The 27155-nt window shown below is 43.3% G+C and overlaps 1 protein-coding gene across 2 annotated transcripts; it reads left to right on the forward strand.

The window, feature by feature from the left end:
- Positions 1–275: 275 nt before the first annotated feature.
- On the forward strand, positions 276–27035 carry SHC4 (SHC adaptor protein 4). 2 transcript variants are annotated; one of them, XM_088063301.1, is made up of 13 exons: positions 1054–1179; positions 1278–1634; positions 8378–8448; positions 13477–13540; positions 14464–14583; positions 15654–15707; positions 17819–17870; positions 18221–18347; positions 20297–20474; positions 21799–21859; positions 23239–23421; positions 24890–25143; positions 25824–27035. In XM_088063301.1, the coding sequence occupies exons 1-13, from the start codon at positions 1174–1176 to the stop codon at positions 25977–25979; spliced, it is 1683 nt and encodes a 560-aa protein (XP_087919427.1). In that variant the 5' UTR covers positions 1054–1173; the 3' UTR covers positions 25980–27035. The 2 variants fall into 2 exon arrangements, with proteins under 2 accessions (XP_005521570.1, XP_087919427.1); XM_005521513.3 differs by having other exon boundaries at positions 276–1634.
- The last annotated feature ends 120 nt before the right edge of the window (positions 27036–27155 follow it).

Here is a 27155-nt window from a genome sequence, read left to right on the forward strand (position 1 = left end):
CCGGCCGGGCAGGCATCGCAGACCCGTCTTCGGCTGGGCCCAGCCTCTTGGCTCTGCCTGTGCCGCCGCGGAGGAGGGATGGCGGCAGAACGGGGATTTTGGGGGGATTTTGGGGGGATTTTGGGCACTACCTCGAGGGTCCCTCGCGCCCCCTCTGCCCCCGCCCCCCCTTTCCCCGCGCGCTGAGGGCGCGTGAGCCGGCTCCGGGCGGCGATTGGCTGCGAGGCGCCCCCCGGGGGCCGCCGGGCCGCGGCCGCGCGCCGAGCGCCATTCACGGCGCTGCCCGCCCGCACGCGCCGAGCCCATTCACAAAAAAAAACTTCATTCATAAAACCGGCGGCGGCGGCGGCGGGGGCGGCCCGGGCGCTGCGGAGCTGCTGCCCCGCGGCGCTGCGGGAAACGGCCCCGGAGCCGCAGGAATATTCGGTTGTTTCGGGATTATTATGGTGCTGAAGGACTTTCCAGCAGGAATTAGCAAGACCGACGCCGCTCAGTGTTTTTCGAAGAATCCTGGGCTTTTGCCTGACGGCGGGGCAGAAGCTGCAGCGCAGGGATGCTCTTCGCCTCGGGGGCAGCGGCGGTGGAAGTGCAGAGAGCCGGGCACCTTACGGGGTTCATGCCGGTCTGAAAATACGTTTGGGCTTGTAGCTGTCTTGCTCTGCTTTGTGTGGAATATGCTTGAGCTTTCGCTGCAGACAGGACTCCGCAATTATTGATGCTACAGCTGTGAGTCTTCAGAGCTAGGTGGGATTTAGTGCCTGGCTTGAGGCAGGAATGAAGACAGGTTTGGATAGTGGCTCTTCAGCTTAAGCTGCTTTACCACTGATGTGCTTTCCTGTATGCTGCTTTTATTTCTGCTTACAAAATGCCAGATGTCCATGCAGTTTTAAGCCTCGTTCATTGAGGAAAATAAACCATTCAAGAGGGAGTCAGCAAAAATACCCAATAGATTTCTGTTTAGAAAATTGTTTGACTTGCTTGATTTCCATATAATTTATCTACAAGAGCAAATTTATGCAAGAATATCCAGTTATAGACCTGCCAAGGCTATGAGAGAACGCAGCCAGCAGAACCTCGGTGGACACGTCCTGTATGTAGGGTTATTCAGACATCCAGGAATGCTGCACAGGGCTAAGTACAGCCGATTCAGGAATGATTCCATAACCTCCCTAGATGAAGGTACTCAAAATACGTCTTTGAATATCAAAGGTTCTTCCTCCTCTTCCCATTCTTCAACACCCAATTTACTGACAGAAGATGTCTCCTTGGGGCCACAGGACACCTGCACCACGCTGTGCACCCTGATCCCTCGGATGGCCAACATCAAACTCGCCAACCCATCAAATCTGCCGGGGCTGAAAAGCTTCTGCCTGGGAACGAAAGAGGTGCCACGAATGAAACTCACGGAGTGCGTGACCATCCCGAGCAGCCCGACCTCACCTGAGATCAGCTGCCTGTCGGCCTCATATCCCCAGCCTGACCTGGACAAGCTGGGCCTAACCCCAAAACCAGCAGGTGACTGCGCTGTGCCGGGAGCTGAGGAGGCCGCTCCTGTGGCCAGGCAGGACAGGGGCCTGGCACCGGGCAGTGAAAGCACATACAGCCAGGAGCCAGGAACCACCTACAGTGTGCGGGTGAGTACTTCTCCCTGGGCTTCCATTCTCTGACAAAGCAAACAGCTCAGCTGGCTGCTGGGTGACCTCCATTTTCCCACCTCTAGAGTCCGTGCCCCAAACCACTGAACTCTCCCATGTATTTCCTGTGTTCCGCTGTACGTAGGGCTGTGGCATTGAACTGAGGGAGCTAAAAGCACCCCAGCTGCTCCCAGAGGTAACACAACATTCAGTTCCAAAGGACTGTGTAGATTCTCTGAGGAGTGCTGCTGAACTGTAACTAAAATGGGTTATTCTGCATGTTGGAGGGAAAAGGAGTTCCATGTAATGGCCTCCCATCCCTCACAGAGCAGTTCCAGGCATTAGGTGCATTCTGGCCCATGCTGCTGAAATATTTATCAGGAAGGCTGTGGGGCAGGCACTGCCCAGGTTGTATTTCTAGTATGGTTTTCTGCTGGTTTTCCTTTTGTGGGCAATATCTCAGAAGGAGGTTCCCTGGCATGAGCCTCACAATGCAACAGGGAGATGTTTTTTCCCTTCATCTTCCTGGTTATGTTGCTGCCGTGACTGTAGGCCTGCAGGAACCAGCCCAAGCAGAGCTGCAAGAACATTGCTGACATGTCCTGGCCAAACTCTTAGTATCTTTTTTCAGCTAGCCCTTTCATTAATAACAAGCAGATTGGTAAATAAGTAGTGTGGGGGTTTGGGCGTTTCAGCATCAGAGGATGTGCAAGGTGACAGGATGAACAATGTACTCATTTCCCCAGAGACCACCAGACTTCTTCAGGAGCTGTTGATGAAGCCTCAGATGGGCTGGAAAGTGGCCAGGGGTGCAGCATGGCAGGACTGTGGTGCAGAGGGATGGTCTCACCTGAAGGCAAAGTGGGGCTGAGAGACCAAAGGCTGGGCATTTGGAGCTGCTTCCAATCCTTACCCCCTCACCCTGGTCCTTGCCCTCCCTTCTGTGTGTTTGGAGGCACTCACTCTCCCCATGCAGCTTCTTGTGCCCTGTTGGGGTATGGGATTGCTGGGATCTCCACAGAGACCCTTTTAGGAGGTAGGTCAGGTCTGCATTATTTGGACTGCTGCTGCAAAGAGATCTTTGGCCTTTACAGCCTAATCAGAGTCTGAGGAGGATTCAGCAATTACATGGAGAGGATCTACAGTTATTTTAGAAAGACAATAATGTGGTGAATTAAAGAAATACTGTAGGACAGTAGCTGTCCCCTGCAGACTGGAGTGAGGCAGAAATTTTCTTGGTGGTGTTTTAAAAAGAAGCAATGCTGGGCTCATTGTGTCCCCTGGGGAGGTGGCTGTGGCCGGGCGTGACTGGTGGTGACAGGGCACCTGTGTCACAGCCACGTGTCACCTGGGCCTGGTGAGGAAGCTGAGACCTATAACAGCACCTGGTCCCTCAAAATGCTCGTGCAAATAACAAAGAGCCCAAATATTAATACTTTAAGAGGAGCCTGGACAGCTCTGACTCTCATGCTGCTGTTTCCAAACATACTTTGTACACAGATTGCTGCAGGCTTTACAAGGGGGATATTTACCATGTCCTTGCTCACATTCTACCCCTTAGTGCTGCCCATCTGGAGCTGAGGTTGTCTCTAAATGATACCCATAGTGGCCATGGCACTTCTCTTTCCTGCTGGTGTTTGTTATGGATATGATGAGCCTGAGGAATATTCCAAGAGGCACTTGCCATCCTCACTCTTGCTTGTTGGGGAGTGCCAAGGATGTGGCTGCTGCTGAGAAGGAGGATAAGATCTGTCTCTCAGCACTGTCCTGCATCAGTGGTTTCTCTGAGAATAGCAAGGATGATGTTTACTGGACCTAACATGGAGTAAGGCTCTTTACCTGAGCTTAAATCAAAACATGAGTCTTTCAAAGATGATTAGTTTTAAAAATGTGCTGCTTAACTGAAATATGAAAAGGAAATACTATTCCTAGACTTTTCATTACATTACCATCATACTTTAAAATAATATGCTAAAGGTTATTTGCAGCATCCTTTGTCTTAAAGGGCTTTTACCAACGTACAGGTTGATCCTCTGCTAGTGATTTGATGGTGAATGCACATAGCTATATGATATCATATATTTCTAAAATCAGTTACATGTCTCTAGATGAAAAGGAACCTGACCATTTCTAACACGGTAGTTCAGAATTACGTGAACTGCACCCTCAAAGCACACGTGGGCACCGGTGCCCTGCACAGTCCTGCTGTTGTCCATGGAGGATGCGACAGGTCAGCCTGGAGCAGTTACTCCCTCTCTCTGTGTGGGGAGGGGGGTCCAGGGCAGCCCTTTCTCGGTCACAGGTTGCCACCAGCGCCTCTCCCACGCTCAGGGCAGGGAAATATTGTGGTGTTTCAGCTTCAGCCACTTCCCTGGCGCGCAGCACCCCGACACCGCGCCCGGAGAGCTGCTCTGCATCGCCCGTCGTAAATAAATAACTACACGCGAATGCACAGCCGGGGCTCTCGCAGGAAGGAGATGGGCTCCGGTGATTCATGGCTTCAGAGCCGCAGCTGTGAATCATGAGCCGGGGGTGCCGGGGCGGCGCTGGGCTCGGGCTCTGGGCTCCGAGCAGCCCTGGGGATGCGCCCCGGCATCAGCCGCACCTCTCTGGGGATCGCTCCTCGCAGGAACCGGCGTGTTTTCGGGCCAGCTGCTTTATCACAGCCCGAGAACAATTCTGTTAAGAGACCTGGCCTGAGTGCAGCGCTGCAATAAGTGGTTTTCCAGAAAATAAAACTATAAAGAAATGGAAAATATTTCTACCTGTCTGTATTTATGATTTTTCCCTGTTTTGTTTTTTCTTCTCAGGATATACATATATATAAAAATTGAAAACCTATGAATGAAAGGGTCAAACCTTCCCAAAAAATTTTTCATTTATCAAAACTATTCTTCACAAAGAACCCTGGCTTGCTGCCCTTAGGGAAGACACTGTGCTGTGTGGGCATGAGGAGTGGGACAGACCAAGGGCCTTGTCTGTCTGCACTGCTGCTGCTGCAGGGGGGAAGATGAGAGCAAGCACATGAGGAGAGTTAGGCTAGCACTGACAAACTACTGGGAGGGGGTGGGTTTGTGCTTAAAGATCTTTAATGGGCTTTTTTCGTCCTGTAAGATATTTAGTCTATTTTCCAGCTGGTTCTGCCTGGATTTTGTGCTGTCTCACAGGTGCCCTGGGGGTACCACCCACGTCTGCAGTGGTGTGCTGTGGGCTGCCTTGGCCTCTCTGCTTCCTGTGGTGGGGATGGGAGAGGTTCTGCTGGCTTTGCTTTTGGATCTGGATGGGGTTGGTATTTGCTGGAGGAAACCGGTGTGGTTCAGCCTGAGGAATGAGCCAGCTGAATGTCCTGCAGGGTGCAAACCTGGGCCAAAGTTCTTCATTAGCTGACTGGTGGCTGCTAACAGCATTAGGGAGCACTTACCCCAGCCCAGTAAACCCTGGTGTGTGAGGCAGGATGAACAGCTGAGCTAACTGGCATAGTGGAGTCTGTGTGCTGGCAGGAGCAGTGCCACTGCCAGAGGAGCTCTGGTGGTCTCTGCTTTCCAGTGGGCACAGTGACTTTCTAACCCCAAGGCTACCACAGGAAGGGCTGAGAAAACTTCCTACCAAAAATACAGTAATCATGCTTTGCTCCTTCCCCACATCCCTAGCTAGCTCCTGGTGGTGTCCATGGAGGGAAGACAGCACTTTACCTTCCAGCTAGAGTGAAAGCAGAGAGATCTCACAACAGGTTTCTGAGCCTGGCACTCTGCATTGTCCTGCCATGTGCTGCTTATTCACATGGGCCCTGCCTGGTGCCTTCACATCTCCTCCCACACAGTCCCTCATCCTGTTAGCAGTCACTTTGTCATCCCATGTAAATAGATGTGAAAAGGTCCGTGCATCTTCAATAGCTGCTGTTTTCTCCCACCACCTCCCTGCCATCCTGGTGGCATGGGGGAATGCAAGCCAGCCCCAGATGTACCCAAACACCAAGGGACAAAGCATTCCTGGTGCCAGTGCTCTCCACAGAGCTTTGCAGGCAGATGGGGTGTCTCTGCACATGTTGCCATTAGTGGAGCAGTTCCCTTTCCAGCAGGGGCCAGTGAGTCTTTCCTTCCTAAGAGCTGCTGCTTGTCTTGGCAAGAGCTCTCCATCCTGCTGCTGACAGAACAGTGGGTTCAGCATCCGCTTTCATTAGCAATGTCAGGTCTTTAGGACTTGGCTTCTTTCACTGTTGCTGTTTTATTTTTCTTTTGGTAGCTGAATTCTGCATTTACATCTCTGCTTGTTGCCCCAGGCTGGTTAGTGCACCCTTGGGCCTGTGTCCAGCTTTGTCCAGCTTGCCTAGCAGCTCAGTGAACTGGGCCTTGCCTCTCTCTGTGGGTTTCAGAAGATGAATGTCCCTGCTTGGACACCACCTTTGGAGCTGGTTTTCACAAAAGCACCAGCTTGCACTGGAGCAAGAGCTGTGGGCTGCTGTGGCTTCCTCTCCCAGGCACCTGTGGTAGCTGCCCTGCTCATGCTTTAGTTTAACCTTCCCTTCAGCAGGAAAGATGGAGCTGGCCTTCACCTTGCATCACCAGAGAAGCCCATTAGGTTTTCCTGGGAGGTGCTGTTTGGGGTGTACAGGGTGGGGAGTAGGGGCACTACCTGAACAGGAGTTTGGGTGCAGAATTCTCTGAGACAAACATTGTCCTTCTCCCCTGCTGTCCCCTTCCTCTCATGCATTGGTTGTGCTGCTTCTCAGATTATGCAGGATTAATATTTTTGTTTATTGTTAATTTTAATTTTTTTTCTCTCCTTGGAGAGCATCTTTTGTTTTCTTGAATAGGCTTCTGGTATTCCATTGTCCTTTTGTGTGCTTCATAGGCTTCTCCCAGGCTCTGTCACCCTGACTTGCCCTTCCCCAGCCCCACATCATCCCCCTGCCCAAGGCTCTGTTGGTTCTCTGTACCCTTGTACTGTGAAGTGAAGGTTCAGCCATTACTAGCTCTGCCAGTTCAGATAACCAGCAACAGCTAAAATAAATGAGAGATGCAGTGAAGTGCCATGTTAATGCACTTCCCTACTCAGGCTTTTAAAGGGAAAAAAACAAGGTCTTTTGTGAATCATTGATAAGTTCAGCTTCACTCAGGGTCACTTATGCAAAAGCCTACTATTGATTTTTCATCCTTGCTTAGAGTAGCTTCCCACGCATCTGTTCAGGATGCAATGGGGACTCACTTGTCAGCATATGACTTAACTACTCTAAATTTTTTCATTTTTCAAGGAGAGAGGAGTAGCCAACCAGCTCACAGGATGCTTGACCTTATACTGTAGGATCAGAGGTTGTTGCTGTGCTACAAGCTGAGGCTCTAGACATATTTTCCACATTTGCTTTGTTCCTGTTAAGCAGGAATATCTTTAACAAGGCAGATAGCTCTCAAAATCATTAAATGTTCATTAAGGAAGCAGTTCTGCCAACCTTTCAGATTCTTATTGATGTCCTTCCAGGTCTCTGACCTAATTCTGGAGTTCTCCCAAGGGTTACATTGCTATCTGGAAAGAAAGCAAAATAGGGATAATACAATTGTTGTGGAATCCCTGACTGCACATATAATATTCTCTTTCTCACACACTCATTTCTGAAAGTCTCCAAAGCTGAAACAGATACCTAAACCCAACCCTCTCTGAATGGCCCAGCAGAAAAATTGATTTACAGGCAAAGTGAGGCAGAGGAACTAAATATGGTACCTTTCTCTGACACAGAATGCTTCCTCCATCAGCTCAGACAAGGAGACAGAGTATGCCTGTCCCTGCCTGGGCTTTCCAAGTTGTCTCTGTGTCCCAGAGGCTTTGACTTCCTGCAGGAGAGGTCTGCACAGGCAGGCTGTGACTGCAGCCCTCGGGCACTGTGTGAGCACTGCAGGATGGTTCTAAGAGGAATAATGAGAGATCCAGACCCGTGCCAGCCTGTTGAAATTAAGAGATCAGACTGCTTCAACAACAGAGAGATGGACATCCATGGAAATGCTGAAAAATTAGTAAGATATGGTTGGGGATATGCCATCACATCCTTGATATTTCTGAGAATTAGGCATATACAAATCCCAAATAAGTACAGAAAAAGCTCCAGCTCTGTCCCATACAACAGAAGTGTGGCAGTCAGCTGTTAATTTGAAGCAGGTCAGTTTATTGTGTAGGCTCTTAAGAGGTGTTGCTGTGAGCTGGAATTGCAACTTCACATCCTTCATCTTCTGCAGATGTTATTTGTCATCAGACATGTAGCAGTGTGGAGCCAGTGGTTTTCGTTGTGGCCTGTAATGCCTCCTCCTCTCTGAAGGGACACTCAGCCCTTCTGCATGGGGGCTCTGAGTGCATTGGTCTCAAGGGGCTTCCAGAGCCTCTCTGCTCCCGAGGACTGTTCTCTCCAGTATTTCCTCATGTATTCCTCCCAACTCAGTGTCACCAGCTAATAAATGAGAGTAAGCAGAAATGGAAAAAAAGGAATAATTGGATTTTATGTCCTCAGAGTGATTTTTTTTTTTTTTTGGTCCTATGGTGTTTAAGCCATTGGTATCTTTATTACTCTTCTCTACACTTTTAGTAAAACAAGATCTATTTAGGAAGCTGCTTTAGGATGGCTGATTTGATTTTCCATTTAGAGTGTGGTTCTGCATAAACTTAGTGGACAATAATCACATTTACTTCCTCCTGTTATCCTCCTCTTACATGTGTACCAGATATTAACAGTCCTCCTTTTCTCTGTCTGTTTTCCATAGTACATGGGCTGTATTGAAGTGCTGCAGTCAATGAGATCCCTGGACTTTGGCACACGAACACAAGTCACCAGGTAGGTGGTATAAACTGAGATTCAGACCAAGAATGAAAAGCCCGAGTGCTAATTTTTTATATAAAGCTGAGGGTGCGTGCCAAGCTCTGAGACAATTTTGAATAGGAGTTTGCATGTTTTGTTTTGTTTTTTCCTAAGTGATGATTTGAATTATTTCATCATTACAATAGGCTATTTGCATTGGAAAATGAATTGTTTCAGGCACAGACGTAATTTCTCTCCCAGTTCTTGCTCAGAGAGCCTCCCCCTGCAGTGGCAGCACAGAGCAGACATCCCCAGCCAGCTGGGGACCGGCAGCAGCCGGGCTGTGCACGTGGCTCAGCGCTGCCTGCACGGCTCTCCCAAGGCACCAGGGAAATCCACTGCTGCTGCTGTGCCTGTGGGTGCCGTGGCCAAGGTGGAGAGCCAGGATGCTCATGGGTCTCTCTGCCATGCTGCTTCCCACCTGATGCAGAAAATACCATCAGTCCCTCAATCCAGCAAGGCCATCTAAGGAATTTTTATCAGATGTATGACATCGTTTGACCCCATCTGCATCAAGACCAGGCTCAGCTGGAAGTGGAGTCACAAGGAAAATATGTTGAAATACAGCTGTTTCCATCTGTACTGCAAGCCTAAGTTTTTAGGCTGCGAATCAGAAAAAGATTAATATTTGATTCTCAGATACAACTGGGGATGTGGTTAAAATGTGAAATATTTTTTGTGGTCTTATGAGAACTTTGCAACTTCTGTTGCAGGTTGCTGCCAGTTTCTGGGTGTAGATTGTTAGTAGCCCCACACCTGTGGGGTGGCTGAAATGTTCTGTCAGAAATAGAAGAGCACAATTTTATTTTTACATTTATTCTTGTAAGTCTGGCAGTGCAGGAGTGTTTGAGTTTTCAAAACAATCACCCTCTATCCAGCTCTGAGTGCTGCATGGTGCTGCGATGTGCTCACGGTCCAGCAGTCAGGACTAGTGCTCTGCCAGGCAGCCCCAGCAGCCACCCAACAGCTTTTTGGAGAGGTGGGTGGGTGCAGGTTATCTTGACCTGGCCTTAGACATGTTCCCTTGTCCTCTCATCTGCTTTTCTGGCATAGCTCATGATGAGGATGCCAGGAGTGTGGTTGAGGCTTCCTGCTCCTGCCCAGCTCTTCCTTCTGGAGGGAGATTTTCAGATGCTGCTTTGCTTCCTCAAGTTTCTATCCAAAAAGTCATGGAGAAAGGAAAGTAAAATGAAGGGATTAGTGTCACATTTATACCATATAAACATTTTCTACTTTATGTTGCTTCCCAGACTTACCAACTGAAAGGAGCTGAAAAACGAGTCCTTCAATGCCTATAGACTTCACTTGAAAGCTGTCCTGTTTGTTTTATATTCAAAATCAGCAGTTGTTGACATTTACAACTAGTATAAGCACACACTCACCCAGGTCCTGCATGTGTGTATGAAGAAGTGCCTGAAATTCCAATATAATTCTCTCAGGCAAGTCCTTCACAGACCAAGAAGAGCCATGTAATTCACCCAGCCTGGGCCACTGTGTTCTTCACAGCTCAGCCAGAGGGTGAGGTTATCTCCTGTTTGCAAGAGGTGTGTGCTGCTGTTCTGACAGAACAGAGCTTTGGATGGTTTGTCTGGAAAATAATGAATATGAATTACTGTGTGACAAGAGCTTGCCAACTTAAATTTGAGCCAGATAGTAAGGTTTTGTTAAGCAGAACTATGTCAAAACTTAACAATGGAAATATTTCCATCACCTAAAAAAATGCCACTGCTGACCTTAACGGGCTCTTTTGTGCATGAGAAATTCAAAACTTAAACTGTTTGCAAACCAAACGCTGAAGTGCTGAGCTCTCACATGCAGACTTTAAAGTTCTATCGATGACAAGCTGACTGGAGCAAAGATAACATTGATTATTCCCCTATTGCTCTCTCAGGGGAGTAAGTTCATAGACACATGCACAATGCGCCAACCAAGGAGCTGCTGGAAATCATCCCATTTTAACCATGCCTGTTATTTGAATTGGGGTAAAAAATATTTTTACTTCTATGGCATTTCACTAAACAAAGAGGCATCTTCTGTTTTAAAGGGATGTAGAAAGTGTCTCTAGTTATGTCTGCACCCTGCTTTGCTTTATGTGTATGTGCATGCTTAGTTGCCTCATAGTATCTAAAACTGAAAATAATATCTACCTACCTCATGAATACTGAAAAGATCAACATTTCTTGTTGCCAAAGTGCGGTGAGGAGTGGCCAAAGAGATGAACATGGAGGATTTACTTTCTGTTTTCTTGCTGGACTTGCATTTTCAGTTGCTTGGCAGGCACATGTTTAGGGAAGGCAGAAAGTGGCCTCTCTGGTGCTGTGAATGACCGTGGGATGCAGAGGTGCTGTGTGGCCACAGCCCAGCAAGAGAAGGGCCGAGCCCTGAGGTGCTATTTACCCTCGGTGGCTGTAGGGTGAGGAGATTCCACTGCAAGTTTTTCAGCTCTGCTGTTGCCCGTCCTTGACCCAACTTGTTCTTAGGGACATCCCTCCCATTTTGCAGGAATTTGTGATCTCAAACTCCATGTAGATGACCAAAGTCACACCAAAAAATAAGTGTAACAGATTCTTCTGCTTGAGGGTTTTTGTATTTTTATTTTTTTTTATAATAGTTAGCCTGTGCTTGCTGCTCTGGATACAAGAGGTGTTTGGGTTGTCACCCTTGTGCTGTGGCAGGTCCTGCCTTTGCTGTACCCTGATGTGTGCTTCTCTTGTCCAGCCCTTCAGCTCTTTTCCTCTTACACATTTCCCACTTCTATTAAATCAAGCTGATTATTAGTCATCAAATTTGGGCATTTCTGGGAAAAGGAATTCTGTATTTTGGATTGGGGCATCAAGTTGCAAACTCGAAAATGGTCAGGCAGTGAGGGGTGAAGGGTGTCTGAAATGTGCAGCCAGGGAGGGCTGCTGGAAGAAGGCTGACTTTGTTTGGAAGATTAATTTCAACTTTGTTGAGCCACATAATCCCTTCCTGTTACATGGTGTAGGCAGGGCCCTAGATGCTTAAAAGCAAATCCTCAACAGCATGCTTGCTTGCTTACATCAGCCCATCTTTCGTCTTTTATTCTCATTTTGGGGGAACAATAAACAAAGTGGCTCAGTGTTACTGCCCACAGGCGCTCTCTCCCGCAGGGGCACGCTCTGGGAGCAGCAGGAGCTGTGTCTGCCACAGGTTTCACTCCAGGGCTGCAGACCCAGAGAAATACTGTAGACTGTACTTCTGAGTGGGTCTGGGGAAAAAAAAAAGCAAAAAAAAAAAAGCTGGTTTAAAGGCTTATGGATGCCAAAAATGGGTCACTCATTTCAGTTTATCATGGATGCATCCAGAGTTTCTTTTATTCCTAGTGTATGGTGCAGTTTCTAGTTCGTGGAAATGAGTGCATGTAGAAAGTATTCAATTGTAGCAGCAGGTGTTACCAAACTCCTGCTTTTCACACCTTTAAAATAATATTTGCAAAGTTTTGTTAGATCACTTGGAAAATCACCCAGAGGTATGCAGCAGAAAATGTCTGTACAACTATTTCCCCTACCAAGAGTGGTAATAGAAACTATTAAGTAGAAATGGTTTAGTACTTTTTGGTTCCTGTTTTACTGGATAGTTGCTTGAGAGTGTGGTGAAGTGGGCAGCCACCACACTAGCTTGTACAGGAGGCTCTGTGGCTGGCAACTCTGCCAACAACTCTTGATTTCACATGGGCTGCCTGACATGTGCAAAAACTCATTTGTCATCAAAAGAAACAACTTCCCTGTTTTTCCAATTTGTTCTGTATCTGGTTTTCTTTCTAGGTAAGGCTAGACTTGAAGGCTCCAAGTAGCCTTAATGTCTTGGCTCTGATTTTAATTTCCTTTAATATTGAATGAGAAGATGAGTTCTCATTTTCCAAGCTGATTATTGGAATCTGCAAGATCATCCTGCAGGATGCCTTCCCCCCCTTTTTTTTTGTTTTTTTCATGTTTGGCCTTCCTCCTGGTAGCAGCTAAATAAAATAGGAGCTAACCAAGAAGGGTATCAGGAATTTGCTTAAAAAATATATTTTCGGTTGTGTAGGGGGAAGTACTTTGCCTTTAAATGCTAAGAAGGATCAGTGTGTAAAAGGCTGGGTTTCTGACCCATCTTGTGTAGTCCACAATGAGACCCCTTTTCTTCCCTGCTGTTTTCACCCAGAAAATATTATTTTTATTTTGTTGTGGGTGAAGTCTCCATTCATTTGACAGCATCCAGGTTCAATTTCTCAGGCTGTTTCCTGCCAGGAAGCCCCAGTCTGTATCACTGATCTTCAGTGCCTTCAAGCACACACTGGTGTGGCAGCCCGTGGGGCACTGAGCAGCCGTGCTGGGGTTCACAAAGGCTGGCTTTACCTCCTCTCTGATCCGCAGGGTCCTGGGGGAACACACTCCTCACTGGGCATCTCTGCTTCATGGGACATACCTTGCTGGAGCCTCTTGTCATTGTGTGGTCCCCTGATACTTTTCAGCTCTTCTGAACTAAAAATTTCTCAGGAGGTGAAGGCTAGTGGTGTTTTCCTCCCACACACACACCGGAATCTGGAAACAGAAAAACTTTCCCAACCAACTAGTTTCCTGATTATGTCTTTGGATAATAATTCAATAATACAAACAAATAATTAAACAAACTCCCTTCCCCTTTAGAACCAAACAAAATCCCAGCCTTGGAAGATAAGTCTGAATTCAGCCGCAAGAGGAAGGCTGAGGCTCAAAGTGTCCAATATGGGACCTAAGCCTGAGGAGATGACTGCTGAATCACTGTATTTTGTTAAATAGTTATTTTGGGTTTTTTTGTTTTGTTTTGTTTTGTTTTGGGTTTTTTTTTTTTGTTTGTTTGTTTTTTTTTTAACTGTGGAAGGAAAGAAACTGTGAAAAACCTTCCAGAAGATTTAAGAGTTCATAAGTGGGCTGATAACAATAAATTGCAGAGTTGCTGGCTCTGTTACAGATGGTGCATGTGAAATGATCCAACAGTTTGTGCTGTATTTTTTATTTGCAGGGAAGCAATAAGCCGACTGTGTGAAGCTGTGTTGGGTACAAATGGAGCTATAAAAAAGCGGAAGGTAAATCCTGTTTCAGCTCAACAATTATTTTTCTATATCTGCTTTTGATAAGCTGGATACATGATTCCCTAACAGGCTTCAGTCGGTGCTGGAATTAGCTCACATTAATCCATCCAAACAGCCTGGATAACATGGAAGTGCTGGTAGCAGAGTGTTTAGCCTGCTTGGTTTAGGGCTGAGTCTATGCCCTACTTTATTTTTCTTAGGATTAATGCTTTTCACAGGGTTCCTGCTTCTACCAGCTCTTGCAGTGTGTGGTGCTTTACAAGTTTTAGGCTTTGGCTGCTAAATTATTGGATTTTTTTGTTTGTTTGTTTGTTTGTCTGTTTGGTTTTTTGTTTGTTTTTTTTGGTTTGCAAGAGGGAGCTGATTCACTGGAAGATTATCTGCTGCTTATTTACATATACAAAGAATGAAACAAAACTAAAATGGCAGTGTTTAATGGATTTTATTAACTAACTTGGATGCAATGAGGGGCAACATCAGGGTTACTGTTGGGTTGTGTCCAGTGGAACTTACTGATTTCCTTCTGTAACTGTGGCGCTCAAGAGGAATGAACTTGATCCTGAAAAAGGAATACATGGGAGAGTTATTTGCTTTACCCAGAAACACTTCATCCTCCAGAAACAAAGAAGAGTTCAGAAAGAAAATTGCACATTCTGAATTACTGAGCCAGCTATAACATTTAGCTCACTGGGATTTTGCTTTAAAACTTTTTTTTCCCATTATTGACATAAAACCCATTCGTACCAGTATTGCATTCAGAGCTGATGTTTGTTAGATCCATTTGTGTTTGATCAAGCCATTATCCTTGCTCCATTGAAAGTCTCAATAAGATACCATTAAAGCTCCTTGACTTTGATATGTTTCTGCCCCTCACAGACTGGGCTGACAGCCTCTTTCTTTTGTTTCTTTGTTCAAAGCCTCCAGTGAAGTTTCTGTCTTCTGTACTTGGCAAAAGTAACCTTCAGTTTTCTGGCATGAATATAAAGCTGACTATTTCAACAAGCAGCCTCACTTTGATTAATGCTGACACACAGCAGGTAGGATACATGTAATCAGTGTCCTTTTCTCCATGCTACAGTTTTCTCCTCCTTTGTGGCTTCTGACAGAAGGCTGTGCCCTCCAAAGGGAAAGAAGAACCCTTTAGCAGACCTGTGGGTGTCTGGTGGAGCTGAATTACATGATGCCTCTGTATTTAAAAATGAAAGCACTTTGGAGGAATTGACATACAGCACATGTCTTTTTTGTCCATGATGGTGTTCCATGGGGAGGGATCCTTGAGCACCTGGCAAACTGTTTCTCTGGATGTGTTTGCCTGTAAAGTACCTAATGAACAAGGCACTAGTCCCAACTGTAGTTTATGACAAGTCCTAGGAGGGAAAAAAAAGTATATAGATTTTAAGTCAGAGCTTGACTTTGGTGTCATTCAAAGCTGTTTTACAGCTGGATAATACATGTGTAGAATCAATTATACTGTGTAAAGTTTCTAGGCTCCATTGACGTGTGTTCCTGAGAGCCTGTGTTTGCTCGGAATGAGGCTGTGCTCCCTTCCTTCTCGGCAGATATGATAAGAATCTCAGTCCTGCCCACTTAATTCCTCCTTCAGATGTTGGTATTGGCTCCCTGAGTCATCTCACCCCGGGCCAGCAGCAAGTTTCAAGCTTCAAGCTGGAGCAGGGGAACATCAGGGAAGTTGTTTTGGCTCACTGGCTCTGAGGAATGCTGCACTGAGCTGGTTCCATGCTGAGCATCAAGGAGTCCTTAGGGGTTTGTCTGTAGTGCAGAGGTCTCATGTCCATTGGACATCTGCTCCACAAGGGGATTAAGACACCAGGTTTCCCTTCCTTTTGCGTACAATTAGAAGTTGGTGATTGAATTAATTCTGAAGACCCTTTAAGGAAGATTACTTAGGGATCTAGACATTGCTAAACATGAATGGATAGTCTCAAAAATATTTTTATCTCCTATTTTTATCTCCTTCCTATAATACATGCATAAATTAATAAATGGGATTGTTATGAATACTTGCTTGTTCTATGAAGACATATGTTCTGATGTCTTCTAATGTGTGGCCCAAGAACATGTTTAATTAGTCTGTTATGCTTTTCAGATTATTGCCAACCACCACATGCAGTCCATCTCATTTGCTTCTGGAGGTGACCCAGTAAGTATTGATTTATTAAATCTACTTCTGCAGGTATAATGTACTCATGTAATAATTGTTACCTGCAAATACTTTGCTTCATCCCTTCCTTCCACAAGCACTAACAGAGTACACTGCACTTCTGGATCATGACCAGCAATACAAGAAAACAGGGGGGCTGACATTGAAAAGGAAATGTGGAATAGCGACTCAGAGCATCTTTAATAGATACGTACAGTTAACTTTCCTGTTGCCCATCAGTGAGCTTCAGTCCATTCAAAAGCCCTCTTACTTCAAGTCAGAGGTTTTTTATTCTATTCCAGACTCTTTACTGCAATGATTGTGAGCAGGAAATGTCATCTATCTGGGTTGGATAAGTAATTCCTTAGGGCTTATTTATATTTTTTAGTGTTTTTTTATATTGTTATCCTGCACTGGTCTTGCACAGTGACTTCAGATTTCATTGGCTACACAGGGCTTGGTCAGTGCTTAATAGCAGGGCCAGCAAGAGATGTGCATGAACACAGATGTGCTGCAGGAAACGGGCTTGGTGGAGCAGCTGCTGGCACTTCTTACTGGGAGGATGTGTAAGACAGGGGTCTTGCTCATCAGTGGTAACTATAAATCTAGTAGCCCTTCACATAAGGGTCAATTTTGTTGTCTTGTTCAGCTAATGTTTTCAAAATTCTGTTTACATTTAAAATGGGAGATAGTTTCCACAGGACCTGTGTTTCCACTTGCCCCACATTCAGGGTCTAGGTGAATTTCAGCGTTGCTTTGGGCTGTGAAGGACTAGCACTATTCTGCCTGATAATTAAGCATATTCTGGCTTTTTTTTAAAGTAAAGTCATCCAGGCACCTGCATAAACATTAAAAAGACATAAAAAATAGCAGGTACTGCTCCAGTTACTTTAGTTTCTAGTCACTCCTTAGATATGATTTACTTTAAAATATCTATCCTAAAATATTTATGAACTTTAAGAAAAACTTGAAAGAAAAAGGAAGGAAATTGAGTTCACTAGATGCATAAGAAATATTTAGCCTGCTTTTTTTTTAATGATAACTTCAGAGATTAAAAAAACCCCAAATATCTGGGACAAGTTCTGCTGGCCCTAAGACCTGCCTCTTGTGTCATTCATTGTGAATTATTAAATGATTGTTCTTGTGCATATTGCGAATGGGGCCTTATTTCCTGCCAGCTGATGCATCTTCCCTCAAGAGAGCCATGCCTTTAAGCTGTGAATTACATTTTCCCTGTCCTACCTTGAAGATCCAAAATAACAAAATGCATCTTTAATAATTAAGAGAATGTTATTCATTACCTCACCAATTTGACTATAACACTGAATTATCAAGCTACTCTTTGCTTTTGCGGTATCATTAGAAATGTTTTCTATTCCAGTTCCCTTTTCAGTTTGACTAGAAAAAGAGGATTATTTCAGTGCTGGCTAGAAAGAGAATCAGAAATAGAAAACTGATTATACTGAGGTTGTCTGAGCTCAGCAGCAGCTTTAAGATGCAGGGTAACTTAACCTGATTGTAGCCAGACAAAAATTGTGCAGGAGCAATTGAGATCAGAAACCCATTTTATTCTGCATAATTTTAGAGTTTAACTTTTCTCTATTGCTACAAACTGGGAACATTGGAAACTTATCCTTTGTAGTACATTAGCACTATTTTATCTTCCACTGATTCTGGTAAGGACTGTCCCAGCCAAAAGCTGTGACCAGCAGTCACACAGCCCTGATGTGTTACACAGGAAAGGCTGTGAGCTCCATGGAGCAGTGGCAGGAGCAGAATTGCCTGCTGATGAGGCAACAGTTGTGTTTCTACTCCTGCTACAGAGCTGGAATTGAATACACGATTTATTGAAGACCCAAAAGATGCTAAATGGTCTAATGCATTTTTTTTGAAGAAAAAGAATATGGGACTATTACTGTGTTGATAGCCATCAGTGTGTCACTGATATTTTCCTTGGCTCACTTTGCTAGTACCTCTGGTTGCTTTTCCCTGAAAGAAGTGTGCATTTTAAAGCTAAAAAATATGTCTGTCTATATGTAATTGCTGTGCTGTGGTGATAGGGTTGTTCATAATTGCAGTGTTCAAGACATTTGATGTCTTCTTTCCTGTAGGATACAACAGACTACGTGGCATATGTAGCAAAAGACCCTGTTAATCAGAGAGGTATTGAAACAAGCTTCCAATTGTTATATGTGTTTAAATGATTGCTTTATTTGTATATAACAAGGAATTGTTTGAGTTTGAAAATAAACAAGCTACTGAACAGCTCAATACTCTGTACAATTTCTGGCTTTGCTGTATGTATAGGGGTAATAGTATGCAGGCTGTGGCTATAAATGCCATGTTCTTTGTGCAATGAAGTGGGAATCTGCAGGTCAGACTAAAGCTGTACTGGCTGCTGGCTCCATGAAGGGGTAGGAGCCTTGCTTTTCTGCTATAAGCAATATAGCATGAGTCTCTGCTTTCTGGTATAAACTGCATTTACTTAATTAAAGTAAGGTGTCTCTTTTCAGCATGCCACATCCTGGAATGTCCTAATGGGATGGCACAGGAGGTGATCAACACCATAGGGCAGGCTTTTGAGCTCCGGTTCAGGCAGTACCTGAAGAACCCCTCTAGCCTGATTACATCTAATGAAAGGTCAGCACATTCTCAGTCACAAAAGAGCGATCTGTAAGATGCTTTAAATATACTTTCTGGACATAGGATAATTCTAATATGTCTAATTCTATGCCTGTAAGTGCAGTGTATAAGAGACCAAAATTAGCTTATTCCAGTGAACTCCATTTTTTTTGGTGACATTTGTACAGGTGCAGAACAGAGAATTAAGCTGGATTGTTCCTTAGATAAAGCAGCCTTATTTTAAGTCCGCAAATTGAACAAATGTTCAAATTGCTCTGCCCAAGTAAGTTCAGGTCTATAAATAGCAGAAACACACACAGACTGAGCTCAGTCCTGACCTGTGCCAAGTTTAAGCTTGCTGCAGCTGTGGAAAGTGTGTGGTGGGGAAAAAAAAGCCATTTTATTTCACCTTTCTGCTCATGTCCTGGCAGCAGCCTCAGTTTTCACCTGGCATGACTTATATCAGCCTCGTGAACTGAAATAAGCACAGCCACCACCTGGCATTTTAAAGTGTGAAGCCCTGTCTTCCACACATTGCCCGAAATACAGGGCCTAGATTAGTTTCTGGACCACAATTCCCCATTTCAATTACCCTTCTTCCATTGCAATGGGGTCACAATTCTTGCTCTAATTTATGGCTCTCCTCACAGATTAGCCATGCCTATTTTTCTCAGGCTTTTTTTTTTACTATAACACAATTTTACCTGCTACTTCCCAAGAGTAGGTAAATGTGTGGCACTATTTACCTGTACCCTGAGAACAGGAGTCCTGAGCAGGCAGTGTCACTGGAACAGGGCCTAATGCATCACAGCAGAGCTGGTTTTGTTATATAAATGCAACTCCAGTTTATATTTATTTCAATGTGGTTCTTGCTATTCCACTGCTAAAACTGGTCTGTTTTTCCTGGGGTAAATAACCAGAGGAAAAGCCTTTCTTTCCTAAGAAACCCTGCTAGGTTATGTCACAAGTAGCATAGGAGCAGGGAAAAATGGAAGAGGGTAATTAGATTTCCTCCTTGAGCATAACCCACAGCCAGCCTTGGAGAATGGTGCTTGGGCAGAGGAGTCGGATATTGCTGTGTGAATGAGTCACTCCCTTCCAAACTACTATGAATCACATAATCAAATACTTGTACTGCATATCACATAATCAACTACTTGAACTTTATCTCTTTCCTGCTCATGGCCTTTTATCCAATTATACTCTTGTTAATCAGAGAAGTAAGATTTCAGATGAGTTTTTTTATTTTGGGACCGGAGACAGTACAGGAAGCACCTAGTTGTTTTGCAGTGTATCAGCTGTACATTTAAACTATCATCATTCTGGTTTAGTTCAAAAAAAACATTGTGCGCTCTTCTTCATGCCATTCAGTGCTCCTTTCAAGCTGAACCAGAATATTGATTGTGGTTATTAAAATCAGAGTAAATGCCACTGAGGACTGCTACTTTTTTTTTTTTCTCTTTTTTTTTTTTTTCAGCAATATTTGATTTTATAAAACAGTTGCAGGCTTGTCTGACTAAATGCTATGAGATTTAAATTTTTCTCTTGAAGTCTGGCCACCCCCCAGCAATCTCTAGATTTATAGAGTTCAGTCAAGAAGCCACACGAATTATTTTTATGGTCAACATTCTGGATACCTTAATGATCAATGCATTGGAATTCTCATAGTTTCAGTAGCTGCCTCTTACCTTTTCTTTGACCTGAAAATATATCTGGGCTGCCTGGTGCTAATGAAATAACTGTACCTCCCTTTACCCCAAACTGTCATGACTATTTTAATTCAGGAAGAAGTAACTGGAAAAATAAACAGCTCTGAAAGTTCCGGCCCAAAGCCCTTTACAGCCTCCATATGGCGGATCTGTGTATTGTGCCTTGTGCAGACACTCGGGATGTTTGCCTACACTAGAAAGCAATTGATTACATCAGAAGCTTAATTTCCCACCCCCCCCCCCCCATATTTTTTTCAGCGAGGCAGCAAATGCTAATGGATCAGCTGGGAATTCACAGGAGAGGGAGGACCATGAATATTACAACGAAATTCCAGGGAAGGAACCTCCCACCGGTGGAGTGTTAGACATGCGAATGAAAGTGCAGACAGACCAAAGGGCTAAGTGTCCTGTCCAGTGCAAAAAGCAGTACTGCTCAGTAAGTACAGCATCTGCTGGGATAAAAATTCACTGCCTATTATGGGAATGAATAATAAAATGTTTCTGTGGTGTTAAAGCACGGCATTAACATCAGAACCAGGTCCTGATTATCCTGGGAAAAGGTTTTTTTAGGCTAGATTTAATGATGCTTAGTACATAATTGAATCCCAAAGCACTTTCTGAATATTAACTGGTTTGTCCTTAGAGTACTTTCAGGAGACCAAGTAATATTCCCTTGTTCACTCATTAGCTCTGAGAAGAAAATAGATACCAATTTAAATGGCTTGTTGGAGAGAACATCTGCAAAATCTGGGACCTCCTGGCTCCTGATTCTGTGATCTAATAAATATTTCATTCTGTCCATTATGCTCTACAACTTATACATATAACATTGACTGATTGCAATATATATACAATATTCATTACTCTTGGATTATTTCAAGAAGTTCTGTTAAATCAGCAAATGATATCTGTGACTCTTGTCTGGGATAGTGGGAAATAAAAACCAGCCAGGGGGTAAAACAAGACAAGTTCAGACTGGCTGCACAGACTTCAGAGCCTGCTGTGCGAGGCCTTGGGAGCACCATCCTTTCCGTGCACAGGAAAGAAGGCACCACCACTTGGCTCAGAGGGAGTACACTCAGATGTGCCTGCTGGAATCCAGGTGGTTCTGTCTAAAAACTTGCTGCTCCCAAGTGTTATTTGTGTTTGGTGTCAACTGCTGCGTGTTCCTGTGCTACTGCTCCATACATTTTTTGTTAACATGAACCATGCTCTGCATATCAGGTTCCCACGTCCACAACATTTCTCTAATTCTAAAAATGTTTTACTCTATCCAGAGTTTGCACCTGATGCTCACCAGTGTTGTTGCAAGGAGTTACCCTGCCTGTAAATGCAAATGCCTTTTTCTCATGGGGTGTTACTTTTTGGTTTTCCTTTCTCCTTCAGTGCTGCTCAGACAATTTAGTAACCATTTCACGTTCAAACCATGATATCTGTAGTTGATTTTATGATGAAGGACATTTATTAGAAAATCTGAGCTTTCTTACCTAGGAGTTATGCTGTAAACATACTAAAACATAAACAAACTAAACATTAACTACATTAACTGGGCAGGTATATGAGCTTTGAGTCCAGATGTGGAGAGTAAAAGAAGAACAAAGAGTACCAGTGTGAAATATTATTTAAGGAGATGGGAATTTTTTGGTGAAGAACATGTTTAATTACCTGCATGTTTATTAACTAATGCATGGATGTTTTGGAGTTACCTGAGTTTTTCTAGGGGACTGCTTTATGTGACTGATTTTAAAATTTTTCTACAGACAGGCAGCCCAACCTTCATCAATATATATGAAAATTGTCCAGAAGAAAACAAAACTGTGGGTACGTACTCTCTTTTCCTTCTCATGCATACGCTGAACTATCCAGGGTAGGCTGCCTGGAAATGCTGCCCCTTGGCTTTCAATACAATGGTGAAAAGTGTTCTACTTAGTGGGTCATTTTTAGTTCCCTAGATGAAGGGCAGACAAAAAAGCCTTACAGCTTTTCTAAAGGCCACTAATCTATCTTCATGTCTGCTGGCAGACTTACTCATTTTACTTCTCATGATACTGTACAGTAGCTCTTTGTGATTTTTTTTATTCTCTTTCATACTCTTTGTTGTTTTATTCCCTTTCTTCATACCATTTAAAAAAGGAAGATACTTCATTACTTATCAGTCTCTGAATATATCCCTTCTCCTACAAATGCTCAATGAGGTCCAAAGTATCAGCATCGGGTTGTTCCAACAGAGACTGGGCCCTTGGTTCCAGCATCCCTGGCTTCTCAGTATGACTGTGCCCTTCCCCTGCTTTAGGCAACTTTGTGCCCAGGATCAATTTGCCTTTAGCAAAACCTGCTGTCAGGGACCCCAGGAGATCATCAGCCTCTATCCCTTTCTGGACTTTCTTTGCCACAGCTGATGCCCTGAGTGCATTTCCTCAGCTCCTCTCTTTCACTGCACAATGAGATCCTTTCTGAATTCCCACCTGCACGGCTCTGAAGCAATCCATTATGCTGTCTGCAGGGGATACTTCAGGTTCTTGTGTTATTTCCAATTCAAGGAAAGGAGAATCAAATGGTTTCTACAAAGAGAGGGTGAACAAATAAAAGAATGAATGAATAGATCTATGAATAAAACGTTTGTTGAAGAGCAAAAGTATGCCTGCTATTTGGCTAACTGAAGTGCTATTATTTTCAAGCCCTGCAGGGGATATTCTGTTAGCCTCTTCCTAGGCTTGGATCCTAACCTGCCAGATGTGGCTTTGGCTCTCCAGGCAGAGCCTCAAAGCACCGGTCTCCTCCATCTCTCCCTTCTCCACCAGAATAGCAAGAGAGAGAATTGCTCAGCTTCCCACAAGCTCTTTTTGTGGTGCAGAGAGGAAGGAAAGGGTTTTGCAACAAATAACATATATAGTTTGCGTTTCTGTAGAGGCATATGTATTAATTTCTTTCCAATCTGTGGGGGGTTCACTGCTGACATTGACTGAAGCAGAACTGAACCAGTGCAGAACATTTCTGAAAACTTCATTCTAATTAATTTTGGACCTCATGCCTTCTAGGCATATGGAAAAATAAATTCATTTACATTTTTCTGTTCTTTCTGAATTACTTTAGTGGGCTATAAAGAAGAACATAATTCCTGTTTCAGCTTTTACAGTTGCTTAAAGCTGAGTTAAAAGAAAAAAAAAAGGAAATCTGTGCATACTATATACTAATTGCAGGTAATTGTGATGAGAGATCACAGAAGACAATAAAAGAGAATCCTGCCTCATTGAAACCTGCCTACAAAGCAGATCTCTTTGATGATCCATGTTACATCAACACCCAGTCCCTGCAGTCTGCAGCCTGTGCAGCCCGAGGTCCAGCAACAGCACAGATCCCTGGGAGCCCTCTGCGCCAGGCCAGTAGGTTCCCATTGTGATGCCGTACCTGCCTAAGCACTGGAAGGAGGGGGGCTTTTCATCTCTCTGCATGGAGAAATATTTGGGTTTCCCATAAGAAACACAGAAAAGGTGGGGGGAAGAAATCTATCCTGGTTGTTCTTTTTCCTTGTTTGATTCAAGAGAAAGGGGATTAAAGAGCAACAGTAGTGATGGTAAACAAGCAGAGTAACATTTCATCTTCTGTAGTTGATTGATGACAGTAAATAGAGTGCCACAGGTATTAAAAAGCAAGTCTTTAGGATGATATGAGCTTGGGACTGCACCTTGCCTCAAGGAAGAGGGTTCTCCTGTATGCTCAAGGTCTTAACCACTCTAAGGTGGACATGATCTCAGATGCCTTTGCTTCACAGGCAGTAGCCTACAAGATTAATGTGGGGTTATTGTGACTGTCTTTTCTCAGTTCTTCCTTAAGTGACCATTGAATCTCATCCAATATTTTCTAAATCAAACCTTTTGATCTGTGGTATCAATGAAATGTATGTCAAAACTTGATTTATAGACTCAAAGTGGTGGATAGCCATTAAATGATTATATAGTTGCTACTGATTGTCCTCCTTATTGAATATACTTTATTAGCTTTGCCTTTTATGGTTTCCCACTGAGTATTTTCTGTCAGAGTTGGCTTCACACAAGAAAGTGGGAAAAGGACTGGACAATAAAGAAAACACAATAAAGAAATCTGTGATAGTTGAGACATTTCCAACTTGGGACTGTATCATGCTCTAAAATGAACTGCCTATATCCTGAGGAGCCTTAGGTTGCACAATTCCATTGAAGAAGTGGTATCCTCTTATTTTCCTTAGAAGAATCCTGCCTGTGAATCATTTGCAGTCTGACTGGCTATATCCCAAACCACCCAGTTTTTTTAGTACATTTGGTAATTGTTCGTTTTTTAACAGCAAATGCATCATGCTGTAATCCTTCCCTTCTGGCTGCATTGGCTATGTTGTCTTACATTCCTGCACATAGCTGGAGCCACTCAACATGACACTCCAAATCATCTGTGACAATCTCTTCAGAGCTTGTTAAGGAAGAAGGAAAAACAAGATCTTAAGGGGAAAAAAAAAGTTAAAAAGCCAGCAAAAATCTTGTTTTCACAGGGAAGATTTGCTTTTCATATACAAAGAAATAAAACCCCAAGCTAGCACAGCATCAGAAAATTTCCTGTTTCTAATCCCTGTTGCCTAGCGACCAAAGGCTTTCCCATCTAAGGTAGGGGAAGAGGTGGTGTGATAATTTTGCCTAATGCACTGGAGGGTCATGAGCATTCATGTATGCATATTCTTACAGTCTGTAAGGATGGTTTGATCACAGCTTCAAGACTGAATCATTTGAATTTTTTAAAAGCTATTAAAAATATTGGCTTGCATCCTTTTAGGATGAAGTTTTAGGTGAAGTGTCCAATACATTCCCTTTCATTTAATTTTAGAGTTACCGGAACCTGTTCAGCAGAGTGCCACAAGCAACACAGCTGGTCTCTGTGTTCTGCCACAAATAAAGCAACAGCTAAAGAATGAAGATTGTTACCATGGCAAATTGAACAGGAAAGCAGCAGAGAGCCTCTTAGTGAATGACGGGGATTTTCTGGTACGAGAGAGCACAACGTCACCTGGTCAGTATGTCCTTAGTGGACTTCAGGGAGGGCAGGCAAAGCATCTACTCTTGGTGGATCCTGAGGGCAAGGTATGAATATTTAATTTAATGAAATTTCAGTGCTGCTCAGATATTTAAATCAAAATGCAAGGGTGCATTCCATGAAGTGGAACTTATTTGATTCTATCCACGTTAATTTAAATATAGGCAGGGGCTGCAGTCGGTTTGAAAGTTCAAAAACTTATAAGCACTGAAGTACCATGGAAGTAGCAGTGAGGAACTTAAATACTGTTAGTCCAGGTGCTGATAATTAGTGTATACACTTAACACGTCCTTTGAACTATTAGTGCTAGGAAAAAATAACCCTATCCTTAATTATGAATTTCTGGATACAGAAAAGGTTTGTTGTCACTTCAATTCTACTTTCTTCTGCTCTGGGTTAGAAGAGCAGTCTTGAGTGACATTTCTGAAGACAAAGTAAATCAGAAAAGTAATCCTCAATGAGATTAGGGGAAAATATCTCTCTCTGTGGAGGAAAACACAAGGTTATTTCATTCCCCTGCAGAATGCAGAATCAGCCCAGTTTAAATATAGCCTCTTTACTTTTCCACTGCTTTTCATGTGAGCTAATGGTGGGTCAAAGGATAGGTCTGAATTGCTGTGTACAGCCTCATGATCCTGCTCAAGTGCCTTTTAATGTGATAGGTTCATGTCCAACAAGTTATAAGCACAGTCTAACCTTAAATATATTCTTTTGCATCTTCCACTAGGTGAGAACCAAAGACCATATATTTGATAGTGTGGGTCATCTTATTCAGTATCACATGGAAAATAATTTGCCAATCATCTCTTCTGGAAGTGAAGTGAGCTTGAAGCAGCCTGTAAGGAAAGAGAGTAATACGGGGCACATGCAATATCACAAATAATCCCGTGGATCTCACAAATCCCAAGACAAATCATACCTGAACTTTCTCTTATGAAGACATGTAAAAAAATAGACTGCACTTTCTGCTGCTGTTCCAGAAGAAGCCCTTTTGTGTGTGTATGTATGAATATATGTATATGTGTATATCTATGTAGATCTATAGAGATCAACAAGCATAGTTATATAGATACATATAATCTTAACAAAATTACACCTTCAGAGTGTGAGATTCATTTGTGAGAAGGTATTTTAGACATGCACAAATGTCACTTTCAAGGTCATACTGAATCAGTAACTATTTAAAAGCACAATTAAAATTCTACATACAAAAGCTCACTTGAAAGAACTGCTGGAACATTAGTATGTGCCTTTTAGCATAGACTTATTGAAACCAATATTATTTATACTGAATTAGTTTTGGGTGGTTAAACAAACATGTCTAAGCTTTTAACTATTTGCCAAAAACAAGTACAATTTGAATATTACTAAAATGTCATCTTCTTTCAATAGACACTAACAATTTCATTTTGCTTGTAACAGCACTTTACTAGCAAGTCACATTTGAAATGAATAACATTCACAATACAGAAACATTGTCCACTTTCTTAATAATTTTTGTCACTGTCTGACTACTCAAAGATTTGAGATTATGAACATTTACAAAGTTGAAATTAATATATGTAATATAATTTTGGAATAGAACTTGTTAAGGGACAAGCATGCTAGATCTTAATATTTTTGTCTTGCATATGATTTTACTATTATTATCAATTAATATTGGAAACATCTTTTTAAAGGTAGGCTAAATATATTTTCATTGATTACATAGTTGTTTACAAACTAGAAAAGCTGAACAAAACTAATGATACATTTTGGGAGAAAATGATTTAAAAGATGTTAGAACTTTGCATGTGTCCTTATTCAGTGTTCTTTCCAAAACAAGATAGTTTTCCCCTCTTCACGTAGAGTCCATTTGTTCCTAAACATGGAAAAATCTTTTAAAAGAAATCTATTCATTGTTTTGCCACAATAAATACTCTAAATATGAACAATCCTATATTCAGAGTGAACAGTGATTTATTTGGCTTCCTGTTGAAGAAACAGTGATTTAATAAAGCACTGAAGAAAGGCAGGGGAGATTTGGGGAATGAACTGGTAGTCCAGGTGATGGCCGAAT

This window comes from Pseudopodoces humilis, chromosome 16, assembly GCF_049639895.1.
Source record: "Pseudopodoces humilis isolate 2021_Gansu_Grassland_sample_001 chromosome 16, ASM4963989v1, whole genome shotgun sequence".
Classification (NCBI taxonomy): Eukaryota; Metazoa; Chordata; class Aves; order Passeriformes; family Paridae; genus Pseudopodoces; species Pseudopodoces humilis.